The 27,254-nt window shown below is 43.1% G+C and overlaps 1 protein-coding gene across 1 annotated transcript; it reads left to right on the forward strand.

Moving 5' to 3' along the window:
• Positions 1 to 3,154: 3,154 nt before the first annotated feature.
• On the forward strand, positions 3,155 to 25,884 carry fadd (Fas (tnfrsf6)-associated via death domain). The gene is made up of 2 exons (XM_028793800.2): positions 3,155 to 3,695; positions 25,367 to 25,884. Exons 1-2 carry the CDS (start codon positions 3,410 to 3,412, stop codon positions 25,639 to 25,641), a joined length of 561 nt encoding a protein of 186 aa, XP_028649633.1. The 5' UTR covers positions 3,155 to 3,409; the 3' UTR covers positions 25,642 to 25,884.
• The last annotated feature ends 1,370 nt before the right edge of the window (positions 25,885 to 27,254 follow it).

Consider the following 27,254-nt stretch of genomic DNA (forward strand, 5'->3'; position numbering starts at 1 on the left):
TATCTATCTATCTATCTATCTATCTATCTATCTTTGTGCCAAATTCAATTTGACTGTCAGCCTCTCTTTCTGTATATATAATACAGTATAATATAGATAAATTTGTGTATTTATACTTAATTCTATCTATCTATCTATCTATCTATCTATCTATCTATCTATCTATCTATCTATCTATCTATCTATCTATCTAAAGAGCCTCTGTAAAAAGCCAAAATTTAATTGTCAGCTTTTTCACTTGCAGAGCCCAAGTGAAGCAGCAGAACAGTCAATGTGAAACGTGACAAAGTACCATATAAAAGGAAAAGCAGCTAATAATAAATAATAAATGTTGTATATGAAAGAATAATTTCTCCTAAGCAGGTTATGAGTGTAAAGCTTATTATGTCCCACAGGCCAGAGTGGTGTATTGAATATGAGTTGACCTTCACTGTTGCCTACAGTTCTTTTTGTATTGTGCCTTTGTCTTATTTTGAAAGACACCTTATAATTTATTTTTATTACAAAAACAATAGTCATAAAATACACATAACACCGTAAAACATCATAAAAAATATGGCAAAGAGTATGCCAGCAATGGGTGTCAACCAAAAACCTAAAAATGCCAATTGTTTGCCATATTTATAGAAAAGAATAATTTCTATTATGTAATTAAGTGGCAAAAGGTTGTTAATTCACAGATAGTCCTTGTATTCTCAAAGTAAATGTCATGTCATTTTCTAATGTGTATAATCCAGCCCAGGGTTGTGTGAGGTACTGGAGCCAATCCCAGCTAGCATAGGGAGCAAGACAGGAACCAACTCCTGGACAGGATGCCAGCCTATCGCATGGTGAACACACACACACACCAAAGACACACGAGGACCAATTTAATGTCACCAGTTCTTCTAACCAGCCCTTCTTTGGACTGTTGGAGGAAACCCAAACAGCCACGGGGAGAACATGCAAACTCCATGCAGGGAGGACTCAGGGCACAAACCCTGGTCTCCTTACTGAGGGCAGCAGCGCTACCACTGGGCCACCCACCACCTGTTTTTCACATCTTAAAAAGTTTTAAATTCTTCAAATCAGTACTGATACCCTAAAGGAATGCAGATGTCTCATAAAAATTATCCTGAAGTGATCTCATCATCACCCAAATGAACACTTTTGCCCGACCGTAGAGAGTATAAAAGGCTCTTCTTCACTGATGACTTTGTGTTTACAGAATTAAGTTTCGGTTTTGTCTTCACCTCGTCCAGTTCCACACGACTCCAAATCAATTATTAGAGCGCATTTCAAATATCAAAAGCATCAGTAGTGGGAAATGTAAGTCTAGTGCATCTTGTGAAGTTGTCCATCACTATAATTGTAAAAAAAATAAATAAAGTTTTAACTGAACATGTATCAATTTCAATGACTGGTATCTTCATTTTTCAAATTATGAATGTTTAGAGTTTGGCCTGGAAAGAGAAATAAAAAATAATATGAAATACTGTACATTCAGACTTGTTTGTTTGTCTGCTTTAACACTAAAGATATTCATTTTAAATGAGAACTAATAAGGTGGCCTCGCGGAGCGGTGGCTGTGCTGCTGCCTTGCACTGTGGAGTCTCAGGTTTGTGTGTTGCCTGCAGAGAGTCAGCACGTCTGGGTGGGTTTCCTCTGGTGCTCTACCGTGCCCACGGTGCCAGCTGGGATAGCCTCCAGGACTCCTGCTCAGGGTACTAGGGTTTTAGTAATGCATGAACAGAAAAAATAAGGAGCATTCTAGAATATGTTTACAATTAGTAAAGTTACAGGTTGAAGACTTATTGTAATCTAAATAAATATGCAGAATTATGAATGGATTCTGAAATTATAAATGTATTTTTAATTATTTTTCCATAGATGTATTATAAATGTATATTATTCGACTGACATTTTTACAAAAGTTTGCATCTGGATTTCAGTACTGACTTGAAAAAGTAAAACTTTTTAATATGTGATAAACATGTTTTTAACAGGCATTTATCTTGTGAATACAAGGAGTATCTGTGAATTAACAGTCCTCTGCCACTTATTGACATAATAGAAATGATGCTGATTTTCAGGGATATTTTATGTTTTTGTAAATATGGCAAATGAATGGCATGATTACATTTTTGGCTGGCACCCATTGCTGCCGTACCTTTTACCTTTTTTTTTTTTACGAATGCTCACTTGTGCTTTCCTTGTACGGCTGGCAATCTAAATGGCCGAGGGGTGGCGGACACTTTTAAAATGGGCCCGCAGATGAGGGCGAGTGCACGGGCAGCCTCTTTATTGAACTGGCATCCCGTCCAGGTCTGGCTCCTGCTGTCTCTGGCACCCAGGTAACCCTAAATCAGTGAGTGCGTTTCCACATGTTCTGAATGCGTGTAGTTTTGATTGAATGGATTTTAGCACATTTGTGAAGCTTGAAGAGTTGCTTGATTTCTTCAGGACAGCATGGTTGACAAAATGAAGTCAGCAACATTGGGCACGGCCCTTTTATGTTACTTAATTCCAAAACTGTGAAAAAATTGTCGTGAGATGCTTGGTGTCACTTTACAAAAAAAATGCAAAATTGGAGAAACATTTTGACAGTAGGGCGGCACGGTGGCGCAGTGAGTAGCGCTGCTGCCTCGCAGTTGGGAGATCTGGGGACCTGGGTTCGATTCCCGGGTCCTCCCTGCGTGGAGTTTGCATGTTCTCCCCGTGTCTGCGTGGGTTTCCTCCGGGCGCTCCGGTTTCCTCCCACAGTCCAAAGACATGCAGGTTAGGTGGATTGGCGATTCTAAATTGTCCCTAGTGTGTGCTTGGTGTGTGGGTGTGTTTGTGTGTGTCCTGCGGTGGGTTGGCACCCTGCCCAGGATTGTTTCCTGCCTTGTGCCCTGTGTTGGCTGGGATTGGCTCCAGCAGACCCCCGTGACCCTGTGTTCGGATTCAGCGGGTTGGGAAATGGATGGATGGATGGATTTTGACAGTATTTGGGATTGACTTGACACGCTGTATCCTCCATCCGTGTATTTTATGGAGCCTCTTAACTTGATGAGTGCCGCACGCCCCTCGTAGTCTTTATTGCAGTCCATGACAGCCAGCAGAGGGCGCAAAAAATCGTCCAAAACATAATAACAGACAGCCATGTGATATCCATGTGACCGAAACGTTCTTCAGGAAGTAAATAATAATCACAAGAGCCTTAACAGAAGGGGATTCCAGAAATTCCTCAAGTTAACTTGTCTTTAGTAGTTTCCAGTTTTCAGCTAAATGTAATCTTCTTTTTTTTAGTTTTGTTACACCGCACGTGTGTTGACGGTGCCACCCGGAAGCGCTCACTCTAAAGTGAAAGTGTCCCGCGGTTCCGTGTTTAGGGGGTCTGCTGGCCCAGGGGCTCTACGTGCTCGGACAGATCAGACGCCCACCCACCATGAGTGACCTACTGAGTGTGCTTCACGACGTGTCCACCGAGTTGACCAGTGCAAACCTGGACTCCCTCAAGTTTCTGTGCTGCGATGTAATCGGCAAGAAAAAGTTGGAGAAAGTGTCGAGCGGTATCGATCTCTTCCAGATTCTACTAGAAATGCAGCTCATCTCCAGCGGCAACACCGCCTTCGTCCGGGATCGGCTTGCCAAGATCAAGCGGGTAGACCTGGCGGAAAAACTGGAAGGGTGCTGCCTGTCCTCGGACGCACAGATAAGTCCAGCAGAGAGAGGTGAGTGGCAGCGCGGTCGGGGGTTCATACTGCGGGCTGGTACATGTCTACGTGGAGTTTGATTCATTTGAGGGTAACGGATGATTGCGAGTGTAGCTGCGATGCCCACTAGGGTGCTGCCAGCGCCATCCTGTGATAGGAATAATCAGGTGTTATGAAACCGACGCGACCCAGTCGGTCACAGAAGGAGTCGATGAGTATGCGGAGAACGTTTTAAAATCACGGGAGGAGGGAAAGCAGTTTGAATTAGCAGAGCCAGTCACCCTCCTGCCATCTCGGGAATTAAAAAGAAGAGAGGCACACGAAGTCCTCCAAGTGTGGCACAGCAAGTTGAGTGAGGACCACACCGCACTCTGGATTGTTCTTTTTGCTGCATGTTCTCCTCATCCTTCTCAATGACAGGTGCTGTAACTTTGTGCCCATCTTGTCCCTCCCTTTATTCATTTGCTGCCAAGATTGTCTAACCCAGGGGTAGGCAACGTCGGTCCTGGAGTGCCACAGTATGTGCAGGTTTTTGTTCCAACCCAGTTCCTTAACGAGAACTCAATTATTGCTGATGAACCACATATTGCTTAAGTGACATTTTAATGCTTCATTTTAGTGGTCTCGCTTGTTAAGGTTCTCCAACCTTAATTGCTTATTTCAATCTTAAACTGCTGCATTCAGTGTTTTAATTGCTCCTTATTAGCAATAAGATGTAAAACAGGGGTAGGCAATGTCGGTCCTGGTGAGCCGCAGTGGCTACAGGTTTTCATTCAACCCAATTGTTTAATTAGAAACCAATCATTGCCAATCTCAGACCTTATTTAATTTTATGGCTTGTTAGTCTGTGCAATGTAAGGCTTTTATATCGTAGATTTTTTTCCTTTCCAAGGATATCATCCAAATGATTTGAAGCCTAAAACAGATCATTTTCAGTCTGTCACATTTTTCTATTAAGTGTTTTATTAAATCAAACCGTGCATGATGAACACACACAGATGTAATTGGAAAAAAGCTAGCTGGAGAACTGCTGGCTGCTTTGTCTTTTACATCTTATTGCTAATAAGGAGCAATTAAAACACTGAATGCAGCAGTTTAAGATTGAAATAAGCAATTAAGGTTGGAGAACCTTAACAAGCGAGACCACTAAAATGAAGCATTAAAATGTCACTTAAGCAATATGTGCTTCATCAGCAATAATTGAGTTCTCGTTAAGGAACTGGGTTGGAACAAAAACCTGCACATACTGTGGCACTCCAGGACCGACGTTGCCTACCCCTGGTCTAACCTGTTTAATGTAATGCACGGTCAACTATCTCTGGAGGAGGATAGCATCCCATTTCGGTACCCATGAGCTCACAATTTAGAGTTACCAGATAACCAAATGGGTTCGTCTTTGGAGCTGTAGGAGTAAAACTGAAGTAAGTGTATGAAGACCTACACAGACACAGTGAGAACATACAAGCTCCACACAGATGGCAACCCAGGACCTGTAAAAATGCAGACTTTTTCCCACTGTGCCACTCCAGGCAGGGAGATGAATGTTAAAAATTAAAGCTCGGAACCAAACACATGTGCTCTCTCATGCTGTACAGCAATCCATCCATCCATTACTTGAATCTCACAGGGCCACTGGGTGCTGCATGTAAATCTTTTCCCTTGACTTTTAAGGTCTTACTGAATTTGATTAATGACTCTGAATTCACAGAACTTGTCTATAAGCAGCAGTAGTAGTGAATAGGCTCACTGTGGCACATCGCGTGACATTTTAATGATGATGAACTGAACTTCATGAGTTACTTGGAAGTTGCATGTAACCCACTTTAGTTCAAGTCATGAGAACATTGAGGGTCATTTCATGTATGGTCCCAGCAGGGCCGGTGCCACCGTTAAGGCAAAATAGGCATTTGCACAGGGCACAGATCATAAGGTGCCCAGCCGTATGGGTTAGCTACTGAAACAGTCAGTTGGCGCACTAATAAGCTTGGCTTAGGGCCCAAAATAACACCACCGGCACTGGGTCCCAGGAACAGAGGTACAAAGATCCTCCAGGCAATGTCACTCTGGATGCTACAGGTTGGGTTTTTAAATATCCATTCACTTATCTGTCTCTTTAACCCCCTTAAGTAGCACAGGGTTGTGGCGAGCCTGTCCTGGTACCTGCCAGATTGTCCATGCCAGTCACATTCACACACACACACTTGTGCCCAGTTTAGTGTTTCCAGCTACCCTGTTGTGCATTTCTTAGGGGTGTGTTAGGAAAGCCCACATAGACACTGGGAGAACATGCAAAAACCACATAGATAGTATTATGATTTGGACTCTTGTGGTAATTTTTATGTGCTTTTCTCCATCGTTTTCTGAGATCTAGCACTTTTTTTTGTTATGTCACAGATTACAATCCTAACGTTTCCTCTTGAATTCTTTATTTACTTTAATTATCCATAATTCTAGGGTATTTTGGACACCACTTTGTTTTCTCGCAGTCGTTTGCCATTTTGGACTCCAGTCCCACATTGTCAGGGGTTTGTCAATGGAAGTCAAGACCTTCGGTAATAACACAGTGGGTTACAAGGCCATCCAAGGAGCCACTCGCCCTTTTGCTAAACCTACTATTTCCAACAGCCTTCTGGTTTTTGACTTGCTCTTGAATTTTGGCCTCGATTTTTGTCTCTCGTTTTTGCTTTTATGCTCATGTGGTGTGATCTTCAGATTTTGCCCCGTTTTTTTTTGTCATCCTGGTTAATGCCTGTATCTCCCGATTCTCCCTGAAAATTCTTGCTTGAACGCAGAAGCTGTAAAGCAGCAGTGCGCCACCATGCCTTGTAATGGTAATATCACCAATAATGAAAGACTCTACTTTAGAATGCATGGAAGCAGGTGGGCAGTCAGTTGGCTGAGGTCTCCATGACTGTGACTCTGTCTGACTTTGGCTGTCCTAACTGACCATAGACCCCCCTGAGTGGCTTAGTTCCCCCATTGATGCTTCTGAATAAAGTTTTTGTTTTCCTCCCCTCCCTTGTTAACTGACCGTAGTTCCATACAGCTCTGTTTTATTGTCTGTTTAAAGTATTCTGCACCTTTATGTGTATGTTCTGTTATACAAGTAAGCCCGCGATTCTCTAGAGAATCGTAAATCCAAGAATAGCAATCAGTTTCTGTTCCGTCCGATATTTGGATGGATGACATATCATGGAGGGTGGGTGCGTCTGGGGAAATGTCATTTAATTAAATAAGCATATCTGTACTAAGGCGGTTTTGTTGTGTGGAGACGTGATTCCGTTGCCTTTGCTGAGACCGACTGCTGGCAGAGTGGAGCACAGCAAGTTTAGGTGTGGGCGGTCGCGTCCAGGTGGCTGTAGAACCTGGTGTGAACGCTTTACCTCATGTTTAGTTCACAGGTCGTGAAGTGGGCACCACCTACTGACTCTGGGGCACCGTGGCGCATTTGTACTACAGCGGATTCTTTGTGTGGGTGCCTTCTTTCATTGTTGTTGCGTTCGTTCATTGTGTCTATCCATAGTGGGCGCCACCTACTGACTGTGGGAAGCCGCTGCGTTTGAGTGCAGTGTGCATGCGTTTCGGTGCGTCCGTGCATAAATTAAACTGTGGTTTAGTAATATAGATAATTAGTCATTTATAAAGTCTGCAATTGCATTTTACCTGTGCTGTGAGCCTGTAGTCTGTGAAGAGCGCTATACAAAACTAAACTCGTTTGAATGGAAGTTTTCACAATGGCAGCATGATGGCCCAGTAGTTAAAACGGCTTCCTCACAGCCTCCAAACTCGTAGGTTCAAAACCGAGCCCAGATTTCTGTGATGTGAAGTCTGCACATTCCCCCCATAGCAGTGTGGTTTTTCATCAGGTACCCCAGTATCCCTCCAGCCCCCCTAAGAGACGATTTGGTGAATCTAAAATCTGTTTGTGCCCTTTGATGGATGGGCCTCTCCATGTTCGGCTAATTTCTGCCATGCAGCCAGTGCTGCCAGCCCAGCCACCCTGAATTGGATTAAGTGTGTTTTTAAATAGGAGGCAGACGGCAGTTTTCAGAGCTAAATCTGTTTTCATTTGCAGGTTTTACAAAATTGTGCTGCTGGGTTGAATGTGCTCCAGTAAATGTCATGTAGTCAAGTTCAGTCTTCCATCTGCGTGATTCTTCTTTCCCCTGCCTCTTTATAGCCCGGTTGGCAGGAATCCTGTCAACTGCGATTTAAAGTATGCTTGCTGCCGCCTAGTGGCATTGTGGTGTGCAGTCCATTATCTTGCACTGCCTAACATCCACAGATTATAAATAATTAATGTTAACTGATTACTGGGGGGGGGGGGGGGGGGTCGGTATCCTCTTTAGCCTGGGGTCCAGTGGTGTAGCACGTGCTCCCATGGGGCATGACATTATTCAGGCCTGCTGTTTTCTGAAGATGTCCTTTCCCTGCTCACTTTCTACATGCCAGGGTTTTTCACTTTTTGGCCAAATATCCAGAACTTGTTCATGTTGCATATTTTGCAGGGCCATGATCCACCAGAGCAAAAAGGGAAAATTTCATAGGATTTATAAACTAGACTGGCACCCCACCCAGGATCAGTCTCTGCTTTGAGCTTAATGCTGCCAGGTCCTCCAAAAGCCAGAAAAGTTTTTTTGGAATTGCATGTATGATACATTAGAGCTACTGATGATCAATACTGAACGTAGTGTAATCGACTGAGATAATTAAAATAGGAAACAAATGAATAAAGTAACCAATCCTTGCACTGGTACATTGCATGTGACCAAGGGTATCTGATAACATTTTACAAAATGCTGGCGACCGGGCTCTAGGTGAAGAGTAGCCATGCATCAGTATTCACCCACCTGCTCTCCTCCCACTTATAAATAATTTCTTCTGTGCTCCTCATTGCATCCCCCATGTTGTAAATAATTGATCTCTTATAATCTCTCCACCTCCCAGGTGGTATAAATAATGCATGGCATTAGCATAAGAGTTTAAAAATATAAACGTTTCAAGATGGCGCAAGGCATCACCTGTCACCAGTTTTAGATTTTAGGTAAGGCAGAGCAGTTTAAAATATAAAAAGCAAGGCTAAGTTAGGGTGGGTTTAGAAGTGACTGTAAGTGTTGGCAATTGTTAGGACTCATTCCAATTGCTTATCGTCAGCAACCCCACCATTTCCCCTGCTTAGAGTCGAGGGGAGCTGAACAGCTTCATTAAAATTGAGCTCCGGATGGCATGTCAGTCCCATCACAAACCATATTTAGAGCTTTTAGCTGTCTTTGGATTGGGAATTAAAAACGAAATCGTCAGGAGAGAGACTTGTGAGTATAACCTGAAAATGCTGCACAGAGGTCAAGCCCAGCTAGAAGCTGAACTGGGATTCCAAGGGGGCATCTCTACCCAGTGTTGGCTTCTTCTACCCAGGACATTTCATTTCATGAACACACTTGTTCCAGTACATGACTGAGAACACTGGAGGCTATTTCGGCAGTGTAAAGCCTTGTTTATATTTTTAGTGTGAAGCTTACGTGCAGACCACAAGACAAAGCTTTTGCACTGTGGGGGCCCGTTTGATCAGCAAATCGAGTTTCTCCTATTCAGGTGACAGTGTTTGGTCTCGCATACGTAACAGTTTCATAGAAGAGAAACTGAATTATTTACATGATTGTCAGTGGTAGCAGGCAGGTAGCGCAGATGTGGTAGTGACTGTGCCTGTTATTACTGGCTTTATGGGGGAAAAATCGGGAGTGGTCTCCCCTCGACTTTCTCATATACTCAGATATGGGGATGGATATTTGAGGAGTAAATGGCAAGGCAATGATTATCCATATTACTAACCAAGAATGCTAAACCGGATGATGGACGCAGGCACATCCGGCCATGGGCCGTAGCTGCAAAAAGACGTACTGCGCAGGCGCAAAAAGAGTCCGCAAGAGTCGGCTGAGGAGCCGAGAGAGGCGGATGAGGGTCCACGAGAGGCGCAGGCGCAAAAAGAGTCCGCGAGAGTCGGAGAAAGGCGGACAAAAGAGGGCGACAAAGGCGGATGAGGGGCCGCGAGAGGCGGACAAGACCACAGAAAAAAGGAGTGAGCACATACAAAAAGGAGTCTCAGATATGAGGCGCAACAAGCACCGAAAAAAGGAAAAGGCACATAAAGAAGTAGTCAAACGCGGGCAAAGCACGAAACACATTGCACACGAAACTAAACACACCAAAAAAAAAGAACAGACAAGCGCACAACAGCAAGGCATGACCACCCCCCCCCCCCCCCCACCCCCCCCCACCCTACAGGCACGGGACGGGACACACACCAAGAGGGGAATTCAAACAGGACACAGGAACACAAAAAGAAAGAAGACACTCGCGCAACAACAATCCCCCCCACACATCCATAAGAAGTGACACCCAAAGCCACATATTCTAAAGTGAACGTCGACACCTTCACACTAGGCAGCATAGGTGGATGTCCTTTCAATAAAGCACTATTAACCGTTCAACTGCAGAAAAGGATACATATTAACAGTGAGTGCGATCCTCCTTATTACTTATCCATATTTCGCATGCTAAGAAAGAAACAAGTCATGAATACACGGTCACGGGTACAAAACGATTCGGAAAGGATAACGGGAACAAACACACGAACACGAAAGAAACAATAAAATAGACGGCGGCGCATAAAACGCGCTTCTGAAACACCGGGAGAAAAAATGTCTCGGATCAAAAAACGTAAAGCACAAGTGACACCGTTACAGAGACGTGCCCAAATGGACAGACACAATGAACGTAGACGCATTCAGCGCGCGTGTCAAAGTGCTGCATCGAAAGAAGCACGATTTCAAACCGAAAGAGCTCGCGTATCAGACATACAAAAAAGGGAGCGAAGAGACAGAATAAATGAACGGAGACGTCTACAACGCGCAAATGAACTGACAGAAAAAAAAAAAGAAAGACGCGAAAAGCACAAAGCTCAAATGACCGACATACAAAAACGGACAAGGCTCGATACAAACAATGCACGGCGTAGACTGAAACGGACTTTGCGCAAAGCGGAGGCGAATAAAAAAAAGAAAAAAATAGCGCGTCACAAATAATGGACATGCAACAAAAAGGCAATCAAACGCAAAAAGCAAAACATGCCCGTCGCGGACATCAACGCCACACACCTGTTAAACGCTTATGCCAAATGGCTGAAAACGCCTTCAATAAGGAATCCACTATTGAGGAAAATTCATTGGGATTAATGAATGTCATTTGCAATCATTGTCATTCACTTAACTTCACAGAAGAAACAACTGGCAATACAAATAATGAATTTACACGTTGTTGTCAAAAAGGTCAGATTACACTGCCTCCTTTACATTCATATCCTGAATATCTAAAGAAGCTTCTAACTAACGATGTGCCTGAAAGTAAAAACTTTATGAACTGCATTAGATCCTACAATAGTTCATTTGCTTTTGCATCTACCGGAGTACATATCAGGCCACCAAAAGGCAATGGACCATACTGCTTTCGCATATGTGGACAAATATTGCATCGCATTGGAACAGTGCACCGTGAAATCTCATTACAATGAGGCACTATTAACCGTTCAACCGCAGAAAAGGCTCCATATTAACAGTGAGTGCAATCCTCCTTATTACTTATCCATATTTCTCACGCTCAAGAACAAACAAGTCATGAATTCACGATCACGGGTACAAAACGATACCACTCGGATAACGGGACCAAACACAATTCACACTATGCAGCATAGGTGGATCTCCTTACAATAAGGCACTATTAACCGTTCAACCGCAGAAAAGGCTCCATATTAACAGTGAGTGCGATCCTCCTTATTACTTATCCATATTTCTAGAAGAAAAAATGTCTCGGCTACAAAAACGCAAAGCTCAACTAAAGCTTATAACTAACGATGTACCTAAAAGTAAAAACTTTATGAACTGCATTAGATCCTACAATAGTTCATTTGCTTTTGCATCTACTGGAGTAAATATCAGGCCACCAAAAGGCAATGGCCCATACTGCTTTCGCATATGTGCACAGATACTGCATCGCATTGGAACAGTGCACCCTGAAACAAATCAACAACGCAAATATGCACAAATCTACATCCTAGATCCACATGACGCAATCTATCAATCAAAGTGCTGCATCGCAACAGGCACGGATTCAAAACGAAACACCTCCCGTCTCAGACATACGTTAACGGCAAGGAAGGCTACAACGGGCTTCTCACACGGCACAGGCAAATCGATTTCAGCTCCAAAACAACACGTCCCAAATACTACACATGCAACAACGCGCCTCTCAAACGGCACAAGCAAAACATACACCAGGAACATTCATTCGGATTAATGAATGTCATTTGCAATCATTGTCATTCAGTTCACTTCCCTGAAGAAACAACTGGCAATACAAGTAATACATTTACACGTTGTTGTCAAAACGGTCAAATTAGACTGCCTCCTTTACATTCATATCCTGAATATCTACAGAACCTTCTAACTAGCGATGTACCTGAAAGTGAAATCTTTATCAACTGCATTAGATCCTACAAATCGGTATCCACTATGAACATTAACAGTAGCACTGCACGTGACATCCGTCTTGCAAAAATGTTAATTATTGATGAATGTACAATGGCATCCAGTCACTTACTCAACACCATTCATAAACTTCTACAAACGTTTATGAATAATAATATTCGATTTGGAGGAAAGGTACTTTTATGAGGAGGAGATTTTAGACAGTGCTTAGCTATTCTTCCACATGCCATGCGCTCAGCTATTGTTCTGTGCACCTTAAAATACGCAGACAATTGGCATTGCTTTCAAAAGATACAGTTAGTAAAAAAGATACGATGTCCAGAACCAGATCATAACAATTGCTTATTACAACTGGGAGATGGTACACTCACCAATACAGATGGACTTCAGCCACATATTATTACAATTCCTCAAGCCTTTATCTGCGACGACTTAGTTACAGAGAGATTTGGAACAGCAATCTCATTAGACCAAATGCCCCTTTTAACACAACGCACTATATTATGTCCAAAAAATATTAATGTGGAAAACATAAATACCCAAGTCATTCCATTACTTCCTGGAGAGACACAACTCTTTCTAAGCTCTGACAAACTTGACTCTGATCACAACAATAAACATCTTCATTGACCTTACAAGTTCTGAGCTGGAATTACCTTTTACACTTAAACGGCGTGTACAAAGAAATTTTCAAATAAACCTTTACACTGTGCCACACACTTTATTGTTTGCTTTCTATTTGCATCATCTACACCGTCACACTATTCTATATCTCATTCATACATCACGCTCTTTGTCATTCCCAACACCAGGGGTTGGCGAGCGAAGCGAGCAGGGGGCGGAGCCCCCTAGTATTTTTATATTATACACATTAAAGAAGGGGCGGCACGGTGGCGCAGTGGTAGCGCTGCTACTTCGCAGTTAGGAGACCCGGGTTCGCTTCCCAGGTCCTCCTTGCGTGGAGTTTGCATGTTCTCCCCGTGTCTGCGTGGGTTTCCTCCGGGTACTCTGGTTTCCTCCCACAGTCCAAAGACATGCAGGTTAGGTGCATTGGCAATCCTGAATTTCCCTGGTGTGTGGGTGTGTGTGTGTGCCCTGCTCAGGGATTTGTTCCTGCCTTGCGCCCTGTGCTTCCTGCCCATGACCCTGTGTTAGGATATAGTGGGTTGGACACTGACTGACTGACCACTTCCAGTTAGCGAAAATAGCCCAAACGTTGATAGAAATCTATATTTTATACCTAATACTTGCATGCAAAATTTGGTTGACCTAAGTGAAAGTGTACTCAAAGTTATCGTGTTTATACACGCACACACACACGCACAGACAGACAGACATAATTCAAAAAATGGTATTTTCAGACTCGGGGAGGTCTAAAACGTCGAGATTCACCAAAATCTCGACATCTAATTTTTGGACGATTACAATACTTTCCCTATACTTTGTATACGAGAAAATGAAAAAGAAGAAGGTGGTGTGTCAGACCCATTAAGCAAAATGGCCGAAGGCAGGGCAAGTGGAATAGTCTAGTGAGTGGCTGGCCCATATGATGAACAGGTGCACTTCAGATATTTCGTCATGTTTTACCTTGCACTTTGATGACTTGTTATGACATATTGAACTTCTCATTCATCATTTTGTTTCTTTATTAAATCTCGTAGGTCTCTCTTTGAAATTCTCCAGTTTGGATACACTGTGCTGAGTTGGCATCTCTGAATAGTCAGGAAAAATTCCATGTACAGCGAGCAAAGTGGGTGTGACTCCGTGTCTGATGCCATGTTGCCCTCTCACCTAGCATAGACGCATCTCTCTCTCTCTCTCTGTGTGTGTATATATATATATATATATATATATATATATATATATATATATATATATATATATATATTTCAACTTCTGTATGTCTGTCCGCTTTTCACGAGAGAACTACTTAACAGGTTTAGATCAGGTTTTGTTCTATAGTTTGATTGAATATTCTGGTTGATTTTGTGACTACTCTCTTCACGGTAAGTATTATAGTTCGGTTGCGGTTCCAATTTAATTGTGCGAATCCGAGAGACACGCAGTCGGCTGAGGGGAGGGGGGGTTGAGCCTTCCTCACCAGCCTCGGGGCATACCTTACATCCACTTAGCTAGAAAACAACAGAACTACTTGGCAGATTTAGATCAAGTTTTTTCTAGAATTTGCTTGAATATTCCGGTTGACTTTGTGACTTCTCTCATCGCGCTAAGAATCAAAGTTCGCTTGCAGGAGCGATATATTCAAGTGAATCCGAGGTAGAGGCTGTGGGCCGAGGGGAGGGGGAAGCGTGACGTCGGGAGTAAGGAGCTGGGTAGGTTCCTCTTCACTGTTCTGTTTCACTGCTACTACACAGGTGGAGGCGCGGGGGACAGCTAGTCAAGTATAAACCAGGCTTTAGACTCAAGATAGGAACAGGATACCAGTCGATCATAAGCCAAGGTCACACACACACACTCTTACCCCCCCCGCTTCTCTGGGAGTAACATGGAGTCGACCAGTAACCTAGCATTATGGGAGACAGCAGTGCACTCACTGAAAACAGTCTTTTGTTAATTAAAATACAGCCATCAATAGTTGCATTCATAAATTACAAAAACTAAGCTGGGCAAGTCCAAGTCGACCTGACAGCACAGCAGTTAGTGTTGCTGCTGCTCAGCATCAGGGATTTAAAGTTGTTGTTTGTGCAGAGTTTGCACATTCTCTCCATGCTGGTTTGCTCAATGTGCTCAAGTTTCTTCTTACATCCCAGAAACGACTATATTAGGGTCATCAATGCCTCTAAACTGAAACGGTGTGCTTGAGCGTGTGACCAAACCTTACACTTGGGTTTTGCGCAGGGATGTGGTTACTGGAGTCATAGTTGGTAAAATGTACCAACTCCGGAATTATCTTTTCTCAGTTGCAGATGATACTGGTATTTGGTGTGTATTTATTGAAGAAGACAACTGAGGACATGTAAGGCATTTTTTGCACACTGCGCACTCTGATGTTCTTATCCTCTTATACTGTACAGCTGCCCATCTTCTTCTTTTTCTGCCCTAGTTAGTTACTTTTGTATAAAATCTTCAGTTTCTTGGCATTTTGTCACATGGAATATCCCATTTCTGGCAGTAGCTGTTTCATTTTGATCACTTTTGAACCTAGAACTGAACTTACTTACCTTGCCAGTGACATTCATGTCTCTGGTGACTCTTCCTATGAAGTCAGTAGTTTTTGCATTGTAGATCTGCACTGGCAATCGGTTGCCAGTTCGAATCCCATAAATGCCAGTAGGGACTCTGCTCTGTTGGGCCCTTGAGCAAGGCCCTTAACCTGCAATTGCTGAGCGCTTTGAGTAGTGAGAAAAGCACTATATAAATGCAAAGAATTATTAATTATTATTATTATTAACTTTAGGAGTGCCAGTACCTTGTAAAATAAGTGATCAGGATAACAGGTTTAGGTGTTGCTAATGCAATTTGAAGGTTTCTCTAATAACCAATTAGCATTAACACAGGTCTAATTCAGGATAAGCTAAGGGAATTTACCATTAGGACACTGAAGGAATGGTTGCTATAAATGGGGCTTTGCAGCCATGTGTGAATAATAAATTAAAAATCAATCATTTCAAGCAGTAATAGTCATCATACACACTTGTAATTCCTTGTTTGTATTTTTAAATCACTTTAGCAGTATCTTGATAAAAAGGATATCCATTTCTAGCAAAAACATGAACATTTGTGCGTGACCCCAAACTTTTGATTAGTACTGTATATTGGCTTAAATTACAACTAGAGGAGTTGTAGTCAGTGGTACCATAAATTGAGGAGGCGGAGGCGAATATTTTTCATGTACCGACTCCACGCCTCTGGTTGCATGGTGTAAAAACCCATTTTTTAAAATGGTACAGAACTAGCATTTTCAGGACTGGAAGTAAGTGGTAGTTTCAAAGCACCTCCTGCTCAGTTGTTTCTTAGCACCATAGCAACCTAAAGGGGAAAACCCACTCTTTGATTTGTTAAATTGAATATCTGTGTTATATCTTACTCGATTCACCAAGAGGGACAGCTCTCACTCATCTGTGAATGTATATATTAATATAAACACGCAGGACACTCAGAGGGAAGGAGTGACCACAGCCCCCTGCACGGACTCCAGTGAATTATTTGTGGAGTGCAGCTGAGCAGGGAGGCACACTCTTTTACAGGCTGGGGGAATAAAGCTGCTGTGAGACATTAGGGGGTTTGGGTGGAGGAGGAGGATGATGGGAGCATGCGCTGATTACAGTGCATTGCCACACCAACCACATGGCAAACCACCTGGATTGGGTGGAGTTACAGTCATATGAAAAAGTTTGGGAACCCCATTCAGCCTTTCATTTCCGAGGAACACCTGAGTATTGGGGTGTTTTCCGAACAAAGGTTTTTAGTGAAGCAGTATTTTGTTGTATGAAATTAAATCAAATGTGAAAAACTGGCTGTGCAGAAATTTGGGTCTCCTTGTACTTTTGCTGATTTGAATGCATGTACCTGCTCAATGCTGATTACTTGCACCACCAAATTGGTTGGATTAGCTTGTTAAACCTTGAACTTCATAGACAGGTGTGTCCAATCGTGAGAAAAGGTATTTAAGGTGGTCAATTGCAGCTTGTGCTTCCCTTTGACTCTCCTCTGAAGAGTAACAGCATGGGATCCTCAAAGCAACTCTCAGAAGATCTGGAAGCAGGCTGTCCATGCTCAGCAGCCATCAAATTGAACTGAACTGGAGAGATTTAGTATGGAAGAATGGTCAAAAATCCCTCCATCCAGGATCCAGACACTCATCAAAGGCTATAGGAGGCGTCTAGAGGCTGTTATATTTGCAAAAGGAGGCTCAACTAAGTATTGATGTAATATCTCTGTTGGGGTGCCCAAATTTATGCACCCGTTTAATTTTGTTATGATGCATATTGCATATTTTCTGTTAATCCAATGTCACTGCTGAAATACTACTGTTTCTGTAAGGCATGTCATATATTAAAAGGAAGTTGCTACTTTGAAAGCTCAGCCAATGATAAACAAAAATCCAAAGAATTAAGAGGGGTTCCCAAACTTTTTCATATGATTGTATCTGTTATTTGCTTCGGAAGTGTATTGGTACCACTACTTCGATCCAAAAGCTGGTATCGATACTGAAGTCAACAGTTTAGTACCAATCCAAGACTGCCTTGCCCTGAGCTGCGTCCACTCAGCATTGGTTTCTGCTTTTTGTAAGTGACTGCTGCAAGGAGCTTTGACCTCTTGTGACCTTTGAATGACATAGGTGGGGTTTTAAGAATGGATGATACATATCTCAACAATTAAAGTGAAAGTAGCAAAAACAGCGGCAGCCTAGGTATTTAATAAGTTGCTTTTATCTGCCACTTGGTACTGTTGGCTAACAGCACCTAGTGAACCACTGGCACAAAGCAGGAGCCACCATGGAGTGTAGTGAGTTGCTTTTACCTCATCTCTCAACTAACTACTGTCTGTCCGTGGTGCCATAACTGACACTCCCTCACAATGCAGGTAATGTGCCTCATTCGGGACTTCATGAGCAACCGCTCATTCGACACAAAGTCAAACCAACGGTACACAAGGATTTTCCGGAGAGACACAGTACCAAAGGAGTCCAGTCTTCGTCTCAGGTCACTGGATAGAGTCCATGTCTCGCAACCATATAGCAAGACAGGAAGCACCAGGACTCTAAAGACGTGGACCTTTGTCCTTTTGCATAGATATCGGGAGTGTTACACTCCCCTTTCCAGCAACCGCATGACCCCCCCATACTCTCCCAATCTGTCTACTGACTTCATAGGAAGAGTCACCAGAGACATGAATGTCACTGGCAAGGTAAGTAAACCTCTCGACAAGGTCAACACTCTCTCCGCAAACAGACACACTGCTGATGGCTGTGCCCAAGAGGTCATTAAAGGCCTGGATCTTGATTTTTATCCAGGACCCTCGCAAGCCCAGACACTCAGACTCCTCGCTCAGTCTCTCAAGTGCTCTGATCAGAGCCTCCATTGACTCCGTGAAGATCACAGCATCATCAGCAAAGTCAAGATCCGTGAATCTTTCTTCACCAACAGATGCCCCACAGTTGCTGGACCCCACAACTTTGCCCAACACCCAGTCCTTACAAGCACTGAACAGAGTAGGAGCAAAAACACACTCCTGACGATCCCCAGAATCAACTGGGAAAAACACAGAGGTTCTGTCTCCACTCTGCACAGCACTCACAGTACTAGTGTACAGGCCGGCCATGATATACAGCAACCTCGAGGGGATCCCACAAACCCTCAGGATGTCCCACAGGGCAGCTCGATCAACTGAGTCGAACACTTTACGAAAATCGACAAAAGCTACAAAGAAACTCTGCCGATATTCGCGTTTGTGCTCCATGAGAACCCTCGGTGCCAAGATGCTGTCGATAGTAGACTTCTTAGGCATAAAACCAGACTGTTCCAGTCACTGATAGGTGAGCAAGTGATCACGGATCCTATTGAGGACGACCTTAGCAAGGACCTTACCTGGCACTGAGAGCAGTGTTAACCCCCTGTAGTTGTGGCAATCCAGGTGATCACCCTTCCATTTCCAGATAGGGACGACAAGCCCCGTGTTCCAGTCAGTTGGGATGATGCCAGTCTCCCAAATGGAAGCAAAGATTGCTTGCAATGTCGGGAGGACAGCATTACCACCACCCTGGATACCACAGACTCCTGCAGCCTTTTCTCCCCTCAGCTGGTTCACCCACCTGTGCAATCTCAGTGAGATTGGGTGGTTCACAGCTAATTGGAGGATCAGCCTCAAGAACCGTGGACCAAGAGATATCCAATGTCCTAGCCGGAGGATCAGCTTTGAACAACTGCTCAAAGTAGCCAGCCCAGTGGGTCACAACTGCAGTGTCATCCGTAAGGACCATTCCATCAGCCGCCTTGACCAACTCTCGAGGAACAGATTCAGATGTGCATAATGCTTCAGTTCCTCTGTGAGCAGGACGTGGGTCACTAGACCACAGATGGTGTGTCACTTGCTCACAGATTCCTCTAACAAACGCCTCTTTATCTGCCCTCGCAGCCATCCTTCTCAGTTCCCGGTACAGACCAGAGTTGCCATTGAGCCATGTGCTGCGACTCCTCACGATGATATCCAGGGTGCCCTGTGAGATGAAACACTTCCTTCTGGGAACACCGGTAACACCAACACAACCCTCAGCAACCTTCAAGGTCTTGTCACAGAAGGTCTCCCACATCACATTAGGATCGGCAGTCGTAGCCAAATCTGTAAGTTCCTCACACAAACTGCGTGTAAACTCATTAGAAACAGCCTGGTCTTGAAGTCTGGCCAAGTCCAGGCTCATTTTCCTAGTAGGCAGTAACCTACTGGACCTAAGTTAGATCCTAAGAGTAGTAACAACAAGTCTGTGGTCAGAATTCACAAACTGGGTACTTCTGTAGACCCTGCAGTTTTGCAAGAGCCTCCAGCATCTGCCCATGAGGATGTGATCGATCTCCTTCACCGCACCACCAATATTGGAGTCCCAAGTCCAACGATGCATTCCTGGGTGCTGGAACCAGGATCCAGCGATTCGCAGCCCCTGACCTTTTGCAAAGTCAAGGAGCATGGAGCCACTCTCACCATGGTCATCAGACCCATGGGGACCAAGACAATCCTCATAGCCAGCCCTGTCAGTGCCTGTGGCTGCATTGAAGTCACCCATGACCAGAGGAGTGTCACCCCGTGGGCACCCATCAACCACCGAGCGAAGCTGCAAATAAAATGTCTGTCTCACTGATACATCACTCACCGCGGTCGGAGCATACACTGAGACAACAGACAAGGCACCCATGGAGTGCCGTAATCTGAGTCTCATAATACGCTCATTGAAAGGAGTGACATCGGACACCATCGGAAGAAGCCAATCCACTACAGCAACAGCTACTCCCCGAGTATGACAGCCATCAGAGCGACCAGACCAATAAAAGGTGTATCCACCTACAGAGATCTGGCCAGTCCCCAGTCTGAAAACCTCAAAGAGTGGCGCTACTGAAATGCTGAGTTTATGCAGCTCCTCCGACAACAGAGGAAGATGATCATCTTGCCAGAGAGACAAGACTTTCCATGCGCCTACCCATATGGGCCGCCTCAAATTGGGACCCGAGTGCTGCCAGGGTGACGCCTCAGCACCACACCAGTTCCGATCCCCAACAGACCTGACCCCATTGGCTCTCCTACGGTTTCGACTCTTCCAGGGATGGGGCTCCCGAGGACTTTCCCCCATCCCCTTCATGATGCGAGCAGCCTTCCTATGGGCGGCTGCAGCCGAGCTACTCCCGTGGAGAGCAAAAAGTAGTCTTTTCTGTCATCTCGGAGCTGTGTGAAGTTTTTTTTACAGTGGCTGGAGTGCCAATCATGCCACCAACCCCCATGATTTCCCTGCAAGTTGGAGGACCGCTTGCAGGGCCGGATGCAGTTTAACGTCATACCCAGGACATGACACTTGAATATAAAAGCTCCATGAATGTATTTGTATGTGTGCGTTTTGTTTCACCACATCGAACCATTCATGAAACATCGAAGCAGGCACATCGATCCTGTAGGATCTGCAAAGCGGGTTTCTGTCACATGTAGACAGTAAACAGAGACTCTGACATCACATTCCGACTTTTATCACACTGCGCCCCCCGAATTTTTGCTGGTACTGCAACTCGCGCATGAGTCGCATTAATTTCTGATGACATGCTCAGAGGACGCGTGAAATGAATGCTGGGAACGTGTGGCAGCCATGACGCGTGCGCGCACTCATTTTGAGCGTGAAGTATAAACCGGCCCTTGGAGGCTCTCAAACTAATGTTAACTCACACACATACACACTCACACACACATGCTAGCCTTAACGTACACCCCTCCAGTCCAAGGGTTGGCCGGATGAAGGATGGGTTGAAGTTAGTTAACTTCACAGTTGGCAATGCCAGTCACTGGACAATAAAGATTTGGCTTCCTGAGCACGGTTGGGTGTATTTCATGGATTTTGGCAAGCTGATCACAAAAATCACCTTTAATAATAATAATAATAATAATAATTCATTACATTTATATAGCGCTTTTCTCAGTACTCAAAGCGCTAAAATTTAAACCTTTAAATTTTCCTGTCATGTACCGTTTTATTGCAATCGCCTGTTTTGTGATATACCGTACAGCTACATCCGTGGTGATGTAAAAGTAGCGGCAGTGCTGCTGGGAATGCACTAAGTCCTACTGTTAAAGAGTTTCATCACATTAAAAAGAACTGGCCGCTCTGTTAAGCATTTGGTTTCTGAGCAGAAAAGTGAGACACATAAACCACTTGTCGTCCTAACAAACATATTATTGTCTTCCCTTCTTATAAAACTCGTCCATCCATCCATCCATTTTCCAACCCGCTGAATCCGAACACAGGGTCACGGGGGTCTGCTGGAGCCAATCCCAGCCAACACAGGGCACAAGGCAGGGAACCAATCCTGGGTAGGGTGCCAACCCACCGCAGGACACACACATACACACCCACACACCAAGCACACACTAGGGTCAATTTAGAATCGCCAATCCACCTAACCTGCATGTCTTTAGACTGTGGGAGGAAACCGGAGCACCCGGAGGAAACCCACGCAGACACGGGGAGAACATGCAAACTCCACGCAAGGAGGACCCGGGAAGCGAACCCGGGTCTCCTAACTGCGAGGCAGCAGCGCTACCCAGACTAATGAAAATTTTCATGCAAGCAGTGAACAAGCAAGGTGAAAGATTTTGACTTTTGAGACAGATGTTTCCATTAATAACTGAGGCCCAAGATTAAGAAAGGTATTTTTGTTGGTCCTGAAATTACACACAACACCAATGACAAGCATGTTGAAGATCTGCTAGTGGGGCCTGAGGAAATCGCATGGAGAGCATTCAAGGATGTTGGTAAGAATTTAAGAATCTTCTTGGTACCTACAAAGCATCAGACTTCTATGCTTTTAGCTGGTTGAGAACATGAAGTTGAACATGCCGCTAAAGACTCATTTCCAGCATTCACACTTTCTTCCCTGCTAATCTTGGAGCAGTCAGTAATGAACATGGCGGTTTTACCAGAACATTGCAATGGTGGAAAAATGGAACTGGAAGGGCAACTGGAATCCATTAATGGTGGCAGACTGTTGTCGAACACTGAAATGAGAAGTGTCAGATGTGAAGTACAAAAGAGAATCATCAGTAAAACATTTTTAGGTCAGTTAAACTAATGTAATGTACAGTAAGTGATTAAACTTTATAAATTCAAAAAAAGGTTAATTTCATATTTATCCAAATTCCTATGTGCTACTGCCAAACTAAAATTATATTTGTTTTCAGCTTGAAGCCATCTATTATAATCTTTAACAATTTTTCAGGAAGCAAAACTTTAGAAAAAAAATTGTTCAGTATTATCAAGACATTATTTGTTTTCCTTATCTTTATCAGTGATCCTGGATTCATGAACATCACACAGACAGACAGTTCTTTGAGATCTTGGCCAACTGTTTGGGGTTATTGTCCTGCGGCAGAGTGAAATTAGGTCCAATCAGATGCCTCTCTTGTGGTATTTTACCAAACTGCAATTTGAGTCTGGCTTCTCACTTTCACTGCAATTTAATAATAGTACAGTGTGCTGTGCAAGAACCAAAGCACACACTTCTTTACTTGTTTATCACAAACAAAAAGAGGTGGAAAGTACCTGGATGGGTGCTGGAATGCTTGCAAGGTGCCACCTGAATAGTTGGGAGTCTTTGTCAGAGGTTTAAAAAGTTACTTCATTACAATTTCAATATATAGCGAGGACAATCTTGACTGTTTGTTCTGTGTATGCACCTGAGAACTGTTCACATTACTTGACCTTTTTTTTGGAAGTTACTGACTCTGAAGTTCTACTGGGAAACTGCAACAGTCACTTGGCATTGACAGAAAATCCCAGAGAGATGTGATAGGGCATTAGAAATTTAGCAAACGAGAGAAGACCACTCAGTCCACTTGTTGCTTGTTTGTTTAGCTAATAGCTAAGCTGTCCCAATATCTCATCCAGATTCTTCTTTAAGGTTGTCAACATTTCTGCTTCAAGTCCATGTCTTGATAGTTTGTTCAAGATTCCCACAACTCTTGTTAGGCTTCAGTCCTAACTGTACTTCCCTTTAATTTCCATTGATGTCCTCAAGTCTGTGAATCACCATTAAGCTGAAGGATTTCTGCTGGATCTACTTTATGAACACCTTTGAGGATTTTGAAAACCTGGATTAGGTCCACACACCGTCTCAACTGCTTGAGACTAAACAGGTTAAGTTCTCTTGAGACTTTCACAGTAGGACATGTCCTTGAGTGCTGGGGTACACTTGGTTGCTCTCCTCTGCGCACCTTCAAGTGCTGCTGTGTCTTTCTTGCACCGTAATGCCCAGAATTGCATACAATTCTCCAGATGTGATATTACTAGTACATTATATAGTCTGAGCATAATGTCCCTCAACTTAAATTCAGCAGTTTTTTTGATATAACCTAAAATTTTATTTGCCTTTTTAATAGCTTCTGTATATTGCTTAGTCAATGAAAATATTAGTCAGCATAAATCCTTTTCAGTGGTTGCTTCCTGTAGGACATAGTCTCCCATCTTGTATTTGTAATTGACATTCCTTTTGCCCACGTGTAACTCTTTGCACTATTCTGTTTAAACAGCATTGTTCAAGATTTCACCAAGGTTTCTGAAGGTTGTTCAGGTCTTTTTGAATTCCTTGTGCTGCCTCCTGAGTGTTTGTCCTTCCTCCACTTTTAGCGTCATCTGTGACTTTCACAAGTTTGCTAACTATACCAGGATCATATCATTAATATAAATCAGAAAAAGTAACAGTCCAAAGACAGACCATGGAGGGACTCCACTGATGACCTCCACTCTACTTCTCCTCTTATCTGTACTCTTTGGCTTCTGCCAGTTAACCAACTAGAGATCCATTTTTGTAGGTTACCTCTGATGCTTACAGCTTCTAGTTTCAGATTTAATCTTCTGTGTGAGACTGTAAACAAGGATTTTTGAAAGTCTAAGTAAATTACACCGTATGCTTTGTTTTTGCCAACTGTTGTGTTTGCTTTTCAAAAAAATCTAAAGGATTCATTTGGCAAGATCTTCTTCTTATCAACCCATGCTGGCTGTTCTTTAGAATATTATTTTCACATAGGTAATTTTTACATTTATTTCTTATTATAGTTTCTATAATTTTGCTTGGTACAGAAGTAAGACTTATTGTTGGTCTGTAATTATCAGGATCCATTTTGTTTCCATTCTTGAAGACCGGAGTCACATTTGCAACTTTCCAGTCCTCAGGTAGTTCTCCTTTATGAATTGACTACTCAGATATGCTTAACAAAGATTTATAGGTGATGTCTCTTATTCTTATAGTACAGTTGGTAAAATCCCATCAGGTTCAGAAGTTTTATTAGTCTTCAGTGTGTCGAGGGCTTAAAGCACACCTGGCTCTTCTATTTTAAAATCTATGAACCCATAGTTTGTTTTTACTTCTGCATGAGACATTACATTTGTTTCTTCCTTTATAAATACTTGGGTGAAATATTTGCTGTTTCCTTCTCGTTTTTAATCAGCGGGATAGGCCTGTCTGATCTGAATTTGAAAGGTGAGTTGTTATTGGAGCTCTCTGCTAGTCGTATATTTCCCATAATGAACATCACGTGCATCTAAATGGTTGCTCGTAAGTATGCCAGCATACTGTGCGCAGATGGACTTTGATTGAACGATGGCTGTATATCGTGAACCCTCGGTTAAATAGAGTCCTGTGTTCAATCAGCTCTATTTTCTGCCATGTGTGAAATCATCTAGTTGTTGATCTGCAACCCTTGAGACAGCCAAATTGTGCATATACCCCGTCAACAGAAGAGTTTCCTGAATTGACTGACGCTTGGCGCTTTCAAACTTAAAGTTACTTTCAGTTACACGCCATGTTTCGCAGCAACATTCTTATCTTAGTGCTAGTTTTGGTCGTTGAAAAGGAACTTCACTCTTGCTTGATTCTGAATAATCTGCTCATCTGTTCAGAGGAAATAAGTAATGTTGTACCTTCTTTTTATTGTTCTTAGATAACCTCTCCCTCACATTCGATACAATTTGCAACAACCTTGGACGAGAATGGAAGAGATTTGCCAGAAAAATTGGTGTGAGTGATGCCAAGCTTGATCAGATAGCCGTGAAACACCCTTATGACATGAGAGAGCAGATGATGGCGGCCTTGAAAGAGTGGGAGAAAACCCAGGGAAAGGATGCCAAGGCAGCAAGTCTAATTCATAGTCTACGGGAGTGCAACCTCAACTGGACAGCTGACAAAGTGAACGAAGCATTGAAGGGTGTCTCTTAATGACTTTGTTTTAGTTGATAGAATATCCAGGAAGTGCCTTCTGCTATTTATGGTTCTAGATAGATTTCTAAAATGATGGGTTGAAGTTTTATAGTTGTATGACTTAGAAATGGTAACGATGATCCAACTGAGCAAGCCAGAAAAGTAACTGCAATCAGCAACAAATAGGGATCACAACAAGCATATGTCTGTGGAGACTTCAAGTGCTGAGTCAGGTTTAGGGGTCCACACTGTGTTACAGGGTTATTGATCATTTTAAATATTCAAGTTTGCTGAATAAGAAAGTTATTTTATTTTTAATAAAACAATGTATTATACCTGCAATGAAAGTGACAGTGGTGACTCTACATCAGATGTAAAGCCACATTGTCGACCATCCAGTATTACAAGATGTTTCTGTTTTAATTCTTGCTTTTTTTTCAGTCCTGTCATAGGATGTCTGTTAAGATGGACTTATTTTGGCATAAATGAGAAGTTTGAAATTTATAAAAGAGACACACACTGCGTTGTACTGTGAACACTTAGCTTTTGAAATGCCCTTTTCATGGGACACATGTTTAATATAAATGAACATGCAGAAGAGTAGTGAAATCCTGCTTGGATCAGAGCTTTTCTAGTTGACACTAGGATGTCCCTTGATTAGTCCTTGGATCCAAAAAGGAGTTGAAGTAACCAAAAACTACAAAAGAATGTTGGATTTATTATAAAAATAAAGCACACATGCTAGGGTTAACAGAAGGAGCAAACACGGCACATAATAACCTGCTCCCCAAAAGGACTTGCTACAAAGAATGTGTCCCAGGCTAACACACGGAGTGCGCCTCCAAATAAACTCCCACCCAGGCTTTTCTTTCCACCAAGTGAGCTCTTGACCAAACTCATTCTTCCATGTCCAAGCTCAAAGAGGAGCTGGTCAGGTGGAGCTTTGACACCCTGGCCAAATCAGTATGTCTGGTATTTTCACTGAAGCACCTTCACAGGGTCAGGAGGACTCTCCGGAGCCCCCAAAGTCATCTTCCTAATACTCTACTCTGCCTGGAAAACTCAGGTTTCCTTACAGTCCTGAACGTCAACTCCCATTTAAAGCACCAGGTAATCGCTAGATAGCCTGCCTGCCATAATGTATGTGCCAAGGGCCCATGTATGGACTTCTCTGTTGGACTGGATAACTCCTAAGATGTTACACCTTTATCCTGCAGCTTCTTCTGTGTCCCTGGAGTTATTACTTCCAGGCTGCTCCATATAAACACGATCTACTACTTCATGGCATTAGAATCTTTACCTTCTTGACCCTCTAATGTGTGCATTACCAGTCCTCACCAGACACATCTTCACACCAAATAGCCAATAAATCTGAGCCTTGGTGTATAGCCAGGTGTTAGGAGTGTACTTAATCAAGTTGTTAAACATTCATGTACAAATCGTGACCTTGTATGGTTGTGGATTTGAAAGATTTACAATGGTGACTGATTATTTTCATATTAAAGATTAATCTTTTAAGACGTTTGGATGTCTCTTTCACAGGCTTGCAGAGGTGAAACTCAAACGGCAGAATGATACACCAAGGCTAACAAATTCCAGTTTTCATAGAGTAAGTCCTGGCATCAGAGTCT

The sequence above is a fragment of the Erpetoichthys calabaricus genome, chromosome 2 (genome assembly GCF_900747795.2).
Source record: "Erpetoichthys calabaricus chromosome 2, fErpCal1.3, whole genome shotgun sequence".
Taxonomy (NCBI): Eukaryota; Metazoa; Chordata; class Cladistia; order Polypteriformes; family Polypteridae; genus Erpetoichthys; species Erpetoichthys calabaricus.

Coding starts and splice junctions, on each gene's coding strand:
- fadd (XM_028793800.2), top strand. CDS start 3,410: ATGAGTGACCTACTGAGTGTGCTTCACGACGTGTCCACCGAGTTGACC. Junction 3,696..25,366: donor GATAAGTCCAGCAGAGAGAG/GTGAGTGGCAGC, acceptor TATTGTTCTTAG/ATAACCTCTCCCTCACATTC.